Consider the following 15,258-nt stretch of genomic DNA (forward strand, 5'->3'; position numbering starts at 1 on the left):
AGCCCTGTGGCAGTCTCTGCAGCTCTTCAGCATGTGCAGTGCTTCCAGGTACGGGCAGCTCTGATGCAGTGTAGCTCAGAAACAACCACCCGCTCCACATCTCTGATGCTCTCACTGTCAGCCACACTCCAACCATGATCAAGCTCTTTTAACAGGAAGGACACAGTCTAAGAAGTGGGTAGGCAATGCCCATGCAAAAGATGGGATAAACTGGCATTTAAAAATATGAGGCATAAAACAATGTCTTCAAGAAGCTCCAGATGCCTGCTGTGAACCCAAATGGGGTGAAAATTTCACCCTTTACATAAAGACATTTCCTATGGGACACACCGTGCTGATTGCCTATTTACCCATTTCTTTTTCTGATTTTCAGTGGAATGTTTTTTTCCCTTTTAGTACACAATTACATGAAAAATGCCATTCAGTGTCAGTTTGACTGCTCCAGTTACTGAGTGACTATTTTTTTTTTTCCAAACTGATGGCTGAAGAAGGGTGGAGAGACATTTAATGACAGGGTATCTGAGATGACCATGTTGTGTTCTCACAAGAAAACTGAAAAATGAAGCACAGCCTATTTTGCATTTCTGCCTGATGTAACTCAGAAGTTCCTTCTTATGAATTCAAAATATTAATTAATATTTTGGGGAAGACATGAAAGAAATTTTTTTATCTTGTTTTATAAATATTTTCAATGGCAATCTGGACATTTTATTCCTTCCCACATCCCTACTAAGACTGTTTATTAAACCACCCATCATAACAAGATGTCTGTATGCTAAGTTGGGACTAATTTTGCTGTCACTGAATTCAACAGCAAATGACTCAAGGAGTTCACAGGTAGCTGGCTTGATCTTTTTACTCAGAATTTCCAAGCTACACATTTAAAATGTATTGTACTGATTAATACTGACTGCAAAAATTTCTCTTCACCTCTGCCTTATTTTCCCTATGCTCAAATACCCCAGGTTGTTTATCTTCATTTATGAATTCTTGATATACACTTTTGCTGCAGGCTTTTCAGAGAAGGTAATATTTCATTATTAGTCTGGGTATTAGGTATCAGTGTGGTGTTCTAATCTCATGTCTTTAAATATTGCTTTAATATAAATTCAATAATACTGATGATGATAAATGGAGACAGTGTTTCTGGGACTTTGGACTATGGACAGATCAGACTGTGAAGCTCAGGTGTGAATGCAAACTTTGGAGCAGTTTGACATTCACTTCAGGGACAACTGAAGGTCACTTCTTTCTAATGAAACATTCAAAAGTTATTTATAGCTCACAGTGACATTTCACCATTACCACGTATACTATGCCTGTGATTAATTTTTGAAGGCGTGTACCTGAACTGTGAATCCATTTTAATGATCTTCCTAACCATCACTGGTCAAATTTAAAGAAAATAAACAGTATAAATGAGGTTACCGCCTTTTCATAATTTCATATAGTCATTTCCCCAAAAGTTTATCCTTACTAAAATATGATCTACACAGACAAGTCTGCAACAAAAAACTATTGAGGTCAAACTTAACTGATACGCAAAGGCACTATTTTTGAGAGAAACACACCTGAAGATACTGAAAAACAACAACCATGTAAGACGTGACAGGTTACCACACAAAACAACTTTGCGCATTCTGCCTCAGGGGAGAGTTTACTTCCTAGTTCCTCCAATAATGTCACGTTGAAATATTTAATGCAAATTTTGAAAAATCTAACAAGCATTCAGTTTTAAAGAGCCAACATCAGACATCTCTCATCGTTGCTCTCATTTAGCTTCTGCCTACTCCAGCTCTCTAAATGCAATTCAGAAAGCTTTGGACACAAAATTTACACTGAACTTTCTGCAACACTGCTCAGTTGCAGGAATTTTTTTCTAGTCTTTGGCCAAAACTCTGCAGCTCTATCCTGCTGGCTCCATGTTGCTATTCAGGATATTTCACAATGACCGTTCTCTTTTAATGCTACCCCAAAGAGCAGAGACTATGTCATATCAGATGGAGGTGAGAAAAAAGGTTACTACCCTAGCAAGATAATCTGCACCGACTACATTTCTGCTCTGCTCAAATCTCATTTGTTCCAGGAACTGTCCTCTAAACAGAATACAGAAGAAACACAAAATATACAGTAAACATCTCTGAAAAGAGCATTTGTCAAGAGCAAGTAAGGGTTATCAAAATATACATCCTTGTAGTACTGTGTCATAAGCACAGCTGAGAAGAAGGACACGCAGTTAACAGGAGCCTACCAAAACATTACTTACCACTGTCTTCACAGACCTTCAACTACACATCTTAAGAACAAAAGCTCATGTACTTTAGCACACAGCAAAGCACCTTCAAGTCGTCCCAACAAGACAGCAAGTGTTTTATTCTTTTTGGGTTTTTTTTAATACCATTTCACCCACATCACCAGACACGGACTGATGATATCAGTAAAATAATACAGTAATGGAGCTGTTACAGGTACCTCCATATTAAACGTACCTTCATCTGGCTGCAAAATAAATAAATTAATAAATGGGAGGGCTGAGATTTCCCCCTTCCACAGGGACATGAGCACTTGCCACTCTCTCCAGTCGCCACTTCCCCGGATACAAACAGAAGCTCAAGAAAACGCATATCAGAAAGAACCATTCTGTCATATACAGGATCCACTGCAAATGCACCTTCCACCTTTGCCATTGTTTGCCCTTGAATCTATCACCTTAATGTGACATTTGTAGTATGGTCTGAAGTACTTCTTACATACAGCATAGATCCTCATCAAATTGTTGTAATCAAACTCATATCAGAATAAGTTTCATTTCTTGTCTTCTTCCTACCTACACCGACTCAAGTAATATTTTACTCCATGATGTGTCACAGGGGGCTTTGAAGCAGAAGAGAAAGGAATGGGACTTGTCATAAAAAAAAAAGAGAAGTAGCAGAGTTTGATACAAAATTCTACACTCTATCTACATCTGCCTCTGCCCTTACTTACCTGATGAATAAACAAAACACTAAATGTGATCCCATTAATCTAGTTATTTTGACTGCTTTTAGTGTAGAAGCCTATAGTGCAGAATTTATAGCTCATACAACCCACAACAATTATGGAAGGTATAAAAAACAACCCTGCTTACCTTTCATCCCAAACTTTGAGTGTCTTCCAAATTTCAGAATAATGAGCATTATTACTAAGCCAGTGCACACCAGTGCTGCAATTCCTACCACAACATACACCTAAAATAAGAGGACACAAACAGATCTGCTTGTTTTGTTCTCATGACCTTCAAAGACATTCAGCATACATTCAGATTAATGCACTTAGGTAAAGTGACTCGTTTCAACTGGGAAACATTTGCACTCAGATCAAGCAGTACAGAAAACAGCCACTTGTTGAGGTTTCTTCTATCCTGCAGAGAACAGAGATTCAGACACCTCTGAGAACAACTTTTTCAACATCCTACACATTCAAGGCAGGTGGGAGGGCATACACATCATCCCTTTCCCTTCCAGCAGAGTGGCATATTCTAAGAAAACATGTAAGAAAAGCACACAGGAAAATTTTTTTTACTGTGAGGGTAGCTGAACACTGGTACAGATTGTTCAGAGTGGCTATGGAGTCTCTGTCCCTAGGGATATCAAAAACCAAGTGGACACAATCCTGGGCAACCATGCCGGCCCCACTTTAAGCAGGGGGGATTGGATCAGAGAATTTCCAGAGGTCCCTTCCAACCTCAGCTGTTCAATGATTCTGTTATCAGATAAGATAAGAGTGTCTGGGATCCTCCCAATTTTTTAGCACAGTGTCCCAACTCACAAACCGCTCTCTGGTTTATGAATGCACGTGCTCTCCACTGCCTGCTGCTTTACGGAGTCACTAATGCAGGGAGGCTGCTATGCCAACCAGGCTGGCCACCTGCTACCAGTTTCCAACAATTCAGTTCAGGACAGCATGAGAGGCAAGGCAGCAAAGGAGGAGGCCCACCAATTGAGCTACTTATACTAAAATCTACTGCAAATTATTTGATCAAAAACCTACATGAAATCATGTTTTAAAAACATACAGTTAGAATTTGAAAGTTCATTGCAGCACATCCTCTCCATAACGAGGAGCTGACTCCAGCACCAGAATTCAAGCAATGGTCTTCAAATCACCTTGGAAGTCTTTGTAAATAAAGAGTTGCTCTCCTTGGCTAAAATTAGAAGCAAATTCTTAGGCTAAAAAATTACAGTTAGCTGTTCACAAAAGCATGGAACAAAGTAACTAGCAATTTTACTTGGACTGAAAAGTGATTCACTCTTTCAAAAAATGGGGAGAGGGCAAGAGTAGGGAGCATTGATTTTCTTTTTTTCCTTTTTTTATGAGTTTTGATCACAACACACTAATAGCTCCAGTCTTCTGGTAGCTCAGGGTCCTATTACAACCCATGCAGTTTTGTGAGTTGTAGAGCCAGAAAGTCCACCAGTACTACAGATCAGGAAACAATGTATATACTTACAGTGATGCTATCTTCATTCTCTTTGTTGGAAACATCCGTAGAAGTGATTTGATTACTGTTATTTGTAGTGTCTCCAAGATCATTAGGCGTGGTTTCATACTCTTAGGAAAGGAAAAAAGGTTGCTTTTATAATTTTGTAATCTTAGAGGGGAAAGGGTTGTCTTTATTATTTCTGCTCTGTAAGACAGAAAGGCGACTAACAACTCTCAAGACTCTGAGCTCTCTGGAAACAACACATAATTGCTAAAGTAGCTGGAACATTTTGGGGGGGGGGGGATCCCTGTGGTAGACAATCTAAAAATGTGTTGTGACTAACAAACTTGAAAAGAGAAGCGATCTGCACCATAATGTCTATCTTTACTGGAAAAACTAGAGTTAAAGAAGAACTCCATCCATTAAGCTATTTTTATGCGCTCTGACTTCCCATTAAAAATGAAAGACTGCCCTCTACACTGAACTCCTCCAGCCTTGTTTTCAGCCAAATATAGGGCAGTCTTAGAAATTAACTTGAAGACTTTTATTTAGCTGAGAAGAAAGTGCCAGATAGATTTTTAGCTAGTTTGTTACTATCAAATGTGAAAATTTTTTTAGTCATTTTTGTTTATTTAAAAAATAATAAAAAATACTGTTGTGTGCACAGAGGTTACAGTCTAGCATCATAAACTGTCATACAAGTAAACCTGTGAAAAAATTAAATGCCTGAGATGTTATGAAGAAATTTGATTCATCAAAATAATCCCACTGACAGATCTGCAGGAGTCAATCCAGAACTATTCCATCAAACAAGTGACCATGGCTTAATTATTTATAATTATTTAAAAATGATACACATATATTTGCAGTCCATGACTTCCTGACAAAATTTTTCAAACAAGATAAAAAGAATTAAATAGTATACACAAGAACTTACAGAAATGGGTATGAAAATAAATTTTAAAATGCATATATTTCATGATTATTTCTGAAAATACACATAACATTTCAATCTTATGACTGTAATGTGTAGAGATGAAAGAAACAAACAAGGGCAACAACTGCATCTATTACAAAATGCACCTCCAGCATTGTAATTTAAATTTGCAATTAATTGCGTATTCTTTACATATTTTGATTTAAATCAGTGCCGTAAGCCTGCTGATGAAATTTTAACTGTGAATCTGAAAAGGCAGGGTGCAGAGGCATACATAGCTCTCACTAACTGCAGAAGCAGGAACTCTTCACACCACAGAGCTGCTACTGAGAAGGGGCCGAGAGGGCCTGTGCCTCGGTACAGTTGATCTTTAGCTCCCAAGGCCATTTTGGAGAGCTCAGTTGGCAATGCTAGCAACAAGCTGCATTGGGCTTTTGATCTTCATGCATGTGTGAACACATTTGCTTTCTGCAAAGCACTCGGTAGGCTGCAGATTTTTTGGTATATGAAGCTACACAGCTACTTCTGGCACCAGTGCTACAGTCAGTACAGTCAGGTTGTCTAACCAGCCGCATAGTCTATTTTGGCTCTACACCATGCATGCGAAGGACAGGACTCTTTCAAGCCAAAATACATATTAAGTATACAGAGCTTTCATGAAAAACAAAATTTAATTTCCTGGTCTTTTATTGTTTGAATTCTCCAACTCAGCACTGTATCTCTATACCTATAGCTTCCTATGCAGCAAGGACAGAACAGCAGCAAGGGGGAAACGAACAGCGGTCCTTACTCTGGGCAGCACAAACCCTGCCTGAATGGCTCCGCTGCACAAGCAGCCTGGGCACTGGGACCATCTGCCACCGTGATTACGCGCTTTGCCACAGCAAAGAAGAAAGCTCCTGCTTCATTCATTAGCAGGCAGAGCCTGCTTTATAACAAGTATCTCAGCCTGTAAGATTGGGAAAATCTTCACCAGGATAGTTTTGACCAAACCTACATTTATGGTAGCTTTGTAAGACCAATATATAAAAAAAATATTTAGAGCCTTTGCTGCTCTGGCTCTGTAATACAAACTTTCAACAGGGAAAATTTTTTGCTCCTAATTTTACTTGTAAATACCAGTGAGCAAAAACCAATGCTATTTACAGTTCTGTTTATGCTCATGTCTGTACTAAGCTACTGGAAATCACACCCTGAAGGACTAATGAGAACCATGCAGAGTGTTTCAGGTCTGGTCTGTGAATCCTTTGAATGCACTTTTATATTAAAATGGGCAAGAGCTAAAGTAGGCCACATCGGTACGATGGTGTTGCATTGCCATCCCCCGCTGTATAACTGCGAAGCGCTTACATATGAACTGCTGCCAGATCTTCAAAGCCTCTCGAAACGGGTGAGCCAGGCAAGGAAAACGCGTACAACAGCCAAAACCAGGTGATTCTGAGTTAAACAAATTCCTCTTCATTTCACTATGAAATCCTGACACGGACACTGAGCACTCCGGTACAGACAGGGTCACGCCTCTTGACTCATGCATGCTATGTGGGACTCCTATCGCTTCAGGGCCAGGTTCTCCAGTGCCGCCTACCTCAGGCAGCCACCTATGACCACGCCAACTGGGGAGAACCACGGCTGAGGCCGGGCAGTGTTTTGCAGCCGTTTTATAAACCTGGGATAGAGACGAGAGCATGGTCACACCAGCACCAGGGGGGTCTGTGGGGATGGGTGATACGGGGCACAGTGTCTCTCTCATGTTCACAACCGCGTCAGAAGCAGCAGCCTGGCACGGAGATGTGAACTCGGAGCCAAAGGAGCTGGCTTTGCATTCGATTTCCTGCCCAGCCCCGGGCAAGTCACTTTGTTTCTCTCGGTGGTTTCCCAGACAGGGCCAGGACGGCCTCTCCTCCCCGCCTTTTCTGCCAGGCAAGCCGGCGGCATCAGCGGCTGCTCCGCACTTGCGGCATGCCGGGCCCGGCAAACACAACGTCATGCAGCCAGCTGCCACCTCGCCAGTTTTTCTGTTTCCCGCTCAAAATGCCTAACGGGAAACGCTTGGGAATCACCTCCCATGGAGCACAGGACGCAGAAAGGTGGTCAGAGGGGTACTCGAGGTTGGGGTCCCCTTGCCCTCTGCCGCCTCCCTCTCTGTCTCCTCACAGCCTGGCCCTGCCTGGCCATGGGCCCTGCTAAGCCGGGCCCACCCACGGGCCGGTGGCCCAGGGCAGTGCCCAACGGGCAGGGCTGGGGCTGCCCTCGTGTCCCCCAGCTCCTGGCTGCCAGGCCCTGCCGTGAGGGAACCCCACAGGGAGCCCCTGGCCCTGCTGTGCCCCGACACTCGCAGGGAAGTACTTTGCAGCTGCCATTAACTTCAGTCGTAGCCAACAGACTGACAGACACACAGCTAGTCCCAGCGCACAGCAGGATCAAATCCTCTGCCACTGCCTCTACCCTTTATACCGGGCACAATCCGCAACATGATTAGCATGGGGCTCTGAAAGATGCATTTTGAAGAGAAGAGGTTGGGGGCCTGAGGGGGGATGTGCTTTAAATCTTCTTTCCAACATAATCTAAGTTGTAGATAAACAGGTTAGCATAGAGACAGAGCCGTCTGAAAAAAAATTCATGAAAACATGAAAGTCTCCAAGTGAAGCTCATCTCAGGGGTCCACCCCACTGTCAGCCATGCAGGCAGTGGTGCAGTGGTTCTCTGAAGAAGTGTAGTAGTTTCTAGACTTTCCAGCCAGCCTCATTTATTCACCTCAGTAACTGGACTTGTGAATTTGGAATAATTAAGGAAACACTCTGGACTACAAAGTGTTTCTCAAAGCAAGCACTGAGTCACTGAAACAAAGATCAAAGACAGCAGTTTCAAACAGCAGAAAGAAAAGCCATGAATAAAAAGGAAAGCTGCTTTCATTAGGACTAGTCTTGCAGGTTGTGATCTCCTAGCACAACTGGAAGCACAAGTCTCAGCAGAAATCTACCCAAGCCAACTGAAGCACAGCACTCACATGGTTAAAGCCATATACAGGCATCAGGACCATGATAAACAGCTCAGAATCAAGATCTTCATGCATACAGCTTATATAATGCAATACATGTAAGAAATTGTGCAAACCATCACCACTTTCCCACCCCCCTGCCCCCCCCCCAAAAAAAAAAAAAAAGAATTTGGAAAGAGAGGGAGGGTAAGCTATCCTTTAGTATTTCTAAGCACTTACAGCCAAATTGATGCTTCAATTGCACATTTGCTAAAGTTTAATGACATGGAATGGAATCAAAGCAATAACATTTAAATCAGCTTAAGGAAACTTGAGTCATGGGCCATTTCATCCAAATAAAAAGTACTCCAAACAGGATCCAGCTCCTGCTGGAAGCTAAGGGTATTTGGGTATGTTGGTTAGGATGGACTTTCCTGCTCACCAGAAGTATACCAGAAGCATTATGTAGAACTAGCCAGTTACTTTTCATTCTGCAGCTTCTATTCTAGTGCACACTGGCTCTTACTAGGTACAGACCAAAACATTATGCCTAACTAAAAAACTAATGTGAACACTGCGTCATCAAATCCTCTGGCACGCACTCAGGTATCACCAAGGTGATGGTCTGCTTATGCAAGAGAGATTAAGGGAAGGTACAAATGAGCGGACAGAGCAAAATAAATTGCCTACAGGAAAACTTACTTGTGCCAACCTCATTTTTAAGTGGGATTTAGGGGTACATTTTTGGCGGCAAACACGTATGGAATCATCGCTGAAAAAATAAATTAAGTTATATAAGAAGAAATCACGAACTCTCTTTCCTCCAAGAAATGCCTCCAAAAGGTTCACAAAAATCTCATGCCTGTGAGCTACATCAGACAGCTGTCATCCTACAGGATCAACTGCAACCCTTCCTAGCAGTGGATTTATGCTTCTCCTAATGTGAATCAAAAGCAGCAGAGTAAGTAAAATGTCACATTGCCCTCATTTATCTTAAATAATATAAGGCAGGAGAAGAACCAAAAATACAAAGTACTTTTTAGAACTGTGATATAGTAAGTGCCATTTCAATTTAACTGAGCCTGACATTCAATCTTTTAATGGTTTCAGTCCCTTCATTTCTATCATTAAAAGAAAAGAAAAAGAAAATCAAATATATACCATAAACGTCTGGATCCACAATTGGGCCACTACCTGTACATGGAGAAGAGAAAAAGAAAAGAAAAAGCCTTTGTAAATAGATTGCAAATGCTGGAAGAATAAGAGTTTCTTTAGGAATTTTTTTAAGAGTTGACACGATATTTGCAATAGGAATGATCAGAACCTACACAAATGCAAAGCAAGATCAACATATTGCAGTACCTGTTTATCAGATTACATTTACAGACATTTTAGAGCTATCCCAAAGGTTAACATTTTGCTTCGTGCGAAACAGCTAACGCACAGGGCACTAGCTCTGGCAAAGGCAGGTGTATTTCTGAACTGGGCACAATTCTGCTTTCCGCTGTTAATGTATATCTGGAATATATGCAACAATAACCATTCCTGTTGAAAAATCAATGGTAAAATTCTCCCTGACCTTAAGTATAAGCAGACTTCAGTGAGCATTAACAATCACTGACTTTTACCTGGTCAAAAAATTTTGCTATTAAATCACTGTGAGAGCAAACCGGTTCAGCTGTGAGCTGGCAAGTTAAGGGACAGAGGTAGCAATAATCTAAACAGCACCATTTCATTTGCTCTGTAAAAGGATGCTTCCAAGAAGCCAGCTGCACAGCCGATACACAGACAGAACTCCTACCAAAAGAGTCAGATGTCTCAAAAGCCAGCCTTTACACAGGCAAATGGATACCCATCTAGTCTACACTTTTCTAAATTTTACTAGTTCCAGTTTTGCAGCTTTTTCCAATTACTGCACATATGTAAGGCTGAGCACATATGTGAGTATAATGCACAGAACGCCCACTGAAATTAGCGTACTATTAGACTATTCATGCTTTGAAAGATACTTGTGTTGTATTTCAACATACCCGTTCATTCTGGTCTACAATGTATTTATAGCATAGCTTATGCAGTAGGTTCCTAATCATCTCTTCCACATTTTTACTCTTTCGTTTTTGTTAGTTTGAAAATAAAATTAACTGATAGTTAAAATCTCTGAAGATGAGTCAAACTTCAAAAAGCATAATTCTGTTTATAGTACTATACAGTAAATCCATAGCAGTGGCATTACACTGGCATAAAGCCACTATGAAGTACGACCAGAACACCATTGTTTCTGCTTATGTCAACAGCATGAGAATCTGTGCTGAAAATACTAAGCAGAGTTGCAACCTATTTGCAGAATGGCAGCAGATAACTAGGTTTATTTTTAAACACATTTGAAGATATTCTAGTATGCAGACATATAGGTTAATAGACCCCATGAGAACAGTCATGTCAATCTGCAGAAATAAGTAACAAGTGAAGAAAGCTTGTACTGTCTGTCCTCAAGCAACTTATGACCAGGGTTTTCTGTCCACAGAAGTTCATGGATTCATTTTTTCCAGTATAAAACATCCACCTGAAAGACTGTATTTCTAATTTACCTTCTGTAATCTGAAGGGAAAAAAAAACAGCAAAATTTCCAGGCCTTTATTCCTGAGTTAAATGGCAACATTTTTGTTACTGTTAACCAGAATTGGGATAAAGTAATCAGATTAGTTTAACCCCTAACTCATGCCAGGGATATAAACTAGGAAGTCATCAACTCCATCAAATACGTTTTATATAACTAAATACTTCAAATAAAGTTGAAAAAATCAAGATGCTGGACAAGACCCAAATTTTTATTTAGTATTCCCTACATAAAAACATATCTACTCAATCATCGAAACATCGGTTGACGCTACTTTAACACTAAACTTCACCACAGTAATTTTGCATGTTTACATGCAACTATTTTTAAGGCAAACACAGAACAGCATTGTTTTTCTGGTCCCTGTTAGAATAAGTCTCTATTAAGAGACTTATCCTATTCACTCATCTTTACAAGCTACATCAACTACACTTGGTTTGCTTGCTTCTTTCTTTATAAAGTTGACATTTTTAAAATAAAGCAGCAGCAAAAGACTCAATCCAAAAACATACTTCTGCAAAACAGCCCCATTTTGTTATGCCACACAAGCAAGATGATATTTCCAAGGTATATTTAACGTATTCTTTTACTTTGACAAGATACTACGTGAGTTGGATTCCTTCAGCTGAATTCTAGAGTAGAGAGCTGGTAGATGCATCAGCTTAATTAAAAATACTTATTATTGGCAAAAATTTCTCCTGTATTCATTAGATGTTTTAGGACCACCGATGAGAACAGCCTCCAGAATAAAACATGAACATTCCTTGCTTACTGTTTGCTTCAGTGTAATCTCAAACAATCAAATTATCCCCAGCACAAACAGCTTCACAGGAATTCAAAAACTTTAGCAGATTAAAGCTAGTTAAAAATTTAGCTAATAGAATATGAAATTTCTTCTTCCAGGCCTTCGTATTTAAAACAAAGTCTTAATTTACATCATCAACTGTGTTACCATCAATTGTGGTACATGGTTTGTCTTCCTCTCCTTTATGCCTGCATCCTCAGCCTAGCAAAAAATGTTCTGCAAGTAGCATGCTGGAAGTTGAAAGCGTATTAGGCACAAATCCTGTCTTCATTGTGTTTGATGCAACTTCAAAAGTGGAGTATTACACTGCTGATGACAGAATATGTTTCAGACTTAGTTGTATGCATTTTAGATAGACATATGGATTATAGGTGAGGGGTTCTTTTTAATTTTCTTTTTTTTTTACCTTCAGAGCATTTGCCCATAAGTGATGCAATAACCATAGAATCAGTTTAAAGATCAGTGAGTATACCCCACCCCATGAAACATCAGGGCTGGTATTTAATTCAGGCATGAAGGCATGGAAATGAACATAATACCAGGGCGTGGGCCTTAATCTTTATGCTTCATTGTACAATATGTGGGCCAAAAGAAGAAACTACACAGTAACAACAGCACTGAAAAAGCCTTTTAAGGGTTTGAAAAAGCCTGACAGTGCTTTAAATAGTAATAGTTTAAAACAAAAATTTTAATACAATGCACAGAGGATTCTAGTTTTTTAACACTTGCTTTTATGCCAGCTTCAGCGGAGGAGACAACAATGTTGTGAAGTTTTCTAAAGCTCAATGCCACGATTCTTATAGGAAAAAGCTCCACAAATAAAAACAATATTGAAGAGGCTAAGTAGATAAGCAATTCCCCTATTGTTAATTTTTAAGACTGGTTTGGTGCCATCCACTATGCATGAACTAATTTCTAATGCAGTTACATCCTGTCTATACATAGTCCAGTTTCCTCTATACTCTTTTTGTGAAACTTGATCCACCAGAGAGTTTGGGAAATGCTTAAAGAACATAGCACAGATTATCTTGAGAGATTTATATTCCTTATGAGCATAAAGAGGATGGAACAAATAAATAATGCTGTCTTTCTAATTTGGAGGAAACCTACAGTTCTATTTACTGATTTAAAAGGCCACAACTGTGAAATTTTCAGTGTACAGGGGAGAAGCATAAAGGAAAAACAGAACAGTAAAAGGGATTTGGATCAAAGACAAGAAATGATAAATTGACCTAAATGTATTAGATGAGCTGTTGTTCTGTTAAGAAAATGAAGCCAGGTTCATATTAAATAACAAGGGTGTGAGAGAACTTCCATTGTACACAGAACATCTATGAGGGCAACTGTTTTTCTGAACCGTTATAATGCAGTATTAGAAGATGCCAGTAGCTGAAACCATGGCATGTTTCTGTAATGAATCTATTTAAGGAAAAGCTCCGGAAAAAAAAAAAAAGGAGAGAAGCACTAAGGACAGCAGGAGTGAAAAACAGCCTGGTTGTGTCAGTTCTTCACCTTCTCCTTCTAAGGGTGGGAAAGCAAAAGACCTGCCGTCTCTTTCCCTACAGGAGACTGAGCTGTTAAATACAGACCATATTTTTACTATCTGTAGCCTGCAATGTAGGAGAGAGAATTTAAATATTCACATTTTTTTCTGCCAGATAACATTAGCACTGCACATTGCCATTTCAAAAAAGAAGGCCGCTATTTATATCTCATGGCTAAAAAGCCAAAGGTACACACATGCTCACATTTTCAGATACGACTGCAATCATTTGCACAAAAACATGCCTTTGTTTCCACTCCAGCTGTGCAAGGCCCACTCAGTTTTTTCCACATACAGCAATATGCTTACATGTATGCCTTCTTACTCTTACTGTCACTTCACATATGGTTTTGAAGATGTGGAAAAAGATCAAACCACGGTGAACACAGTGGTCCCTGCAGTAGTCCCTGCAGTTCAATGAGTTAGTCCACCTTGAGCCTGCTCACATAGCATTTAGGAAGGCTGAAACAGAGCTTTTAGAGCAGCTGAAGGTGCATATATTTAACAACAACCATCTTGAGCACGGATATTCTTAGGGAAGTAGGTGCCCAACCTCCACTGAAACAAAAGGGAATTGGACATTGAAATGCGTGTGAAGACCGAGACCTTGTCCATCCTGCCTCTAGGTTACTTGTTTTCTCTCCAGCTCCCTCTGGTGTCCTAAACAACATATTATCATCAACTCACTGGACTGCGCTATTGATTTTGCAACAAGGCACTAGATGCTACATAAGCATCCCCCTGTGTCCCTGGATACACTGTCTAATTGCATTCATATGCAGTGCAGAAAACTTACAGAGTGGCTGAGTTAGCACTCAGTGCTTTTCAGGATCAGAACAGAGGCCTGAGAAAACAATTCAGAAACAGCAACCTTTTACTAGCCTTAGCTGGCACTGAGGATGGTTACTCAATGGGAAGATTTACAGAGCACTAGCATGGCCTGCCTTAAGAAACAGTAAAGAAGAAAATGCCCAAGAAAAACATGATTTTACAACTAATCTTGCAGACGTGTGTTCAGAGAAAAAAAAAAAAAAAAAAGCATATCAAAAGCTTCCTCCGAAATAGTTAAACTGGCCAGGAGCGCTGTCTCCACAGTCTCATCCATTTGCAATTGCTAACATAAAAAAACCCATATACTCACCATCTCCAGGCACTGACATGAAATGAGCATCAACCCGTTTTTCATCCTCTCCATACTCATTCTTTGCCAGTAAGGTATAAGCACCATTATTCAGGTGGGTAGGATTGTCCAGCTGAAGGCAGCCGTGGTATTCACTTTGATTGATAACATGTATTTTAGTACAGATGTATTCAGACTCATTCAGTATAGCCCCTTCATAGAACCACTGCAATGTGGGCTTAGGGTTCCCTTTCACAGTGAATGGAATACACCAGTGGTGGTCCGGGGTTGGAGATTCAATAAACGTGATATTTGGTGCAACTATATTGGAAAAAAGAGTGAAGAACATCAGAATATTCCGAACACATCTTTCCTCCCTTGCCTCCCTCCCCCCAGAAGTTATGAGGGAAGTATTCTTCACTCATCAGTACAAAAGTATGTTATTAGTAGGAACGATGCCTATTTGAAGGATACTCACACAGAAACTCACCTGCTCTGCCTAGGGTACTATGCTTACAAGTGAAATGAAGCCATTCTTCAGAAAGAAACAAAATAAACTAGTTTCAGACAAAGACTGAACACCTGTTAAATCAATTAAACCCTGTAAGGTGTGGAAAGTTCAGTTACTGGATTACTGAGAAAGAGAAGAGGGACTTTTTAACTTTGCTGAAAAAATGGTGCAGAGGAGTGCTGAAGGAACACAACAGTATTGAAAATATTTAAAAGTTGGCCAAAAGCAAGTAGTACTTGAAATATATTCAGCTAGGAATCAAAACTTACAGATTATTTTCTTCATA

At 40.0% G+C, this 15,258-nt stretch overlaps 1 protein-coding gene across 7 annotated transcripts in view; it reads right to left on the bottom strand.

Moving 5' to 3' along the window:
• NTRK2 (neurotrophic receptor tyrosine kinase 2) overlaps positions 1 to 15,258 on the bottom strand; it is a 211,408-nt gene that overhangs the window by 149,663 nt on the left and 46,487 nt on the right. For all 7 annotated transcript variants that reach the window (XM_063321389.1, XM_063321390.1, XM_063321391.1 and 4 more), the window contains exons 8-11: positions 14,483 to 14,782; positions 9,538 to 9,570; positions 4,490 to 4,590; positions 3,128 to 3,227 (exon numbers count right to left, since the gene is read on the bottom strand). In XM_063321389.1, the coding sequence (XP_063177459.1) occupies positions 3,128 to 3,227; positions 4,490 to 4,590; positions 9,538 to 9,570; positions 14,483 to 14,782 (534 nt within the window). The remainder of the gene's footprint in view (positions 1 to 3,127; positions 3,228 to 4,489; positions 4,591 to 9,537; positions 9,571 to 14,482; positions 14,783 to 15,258) is intronic.

The sequence above is a fragment of the Chroicocephalus ridibundus genome, chromosome Z (assembly GCF_963924245.1).
Source record: "Chroicocephalus ridibundus chromosome Z, bChrRid1.1, whole genome shotgun sequence".
NCBI lineage: Eukaryota > Metazoa > Chordata > Aves > Charadriiformes > Laridae > Chroicocephalus > Chroicocephalus ridibundus.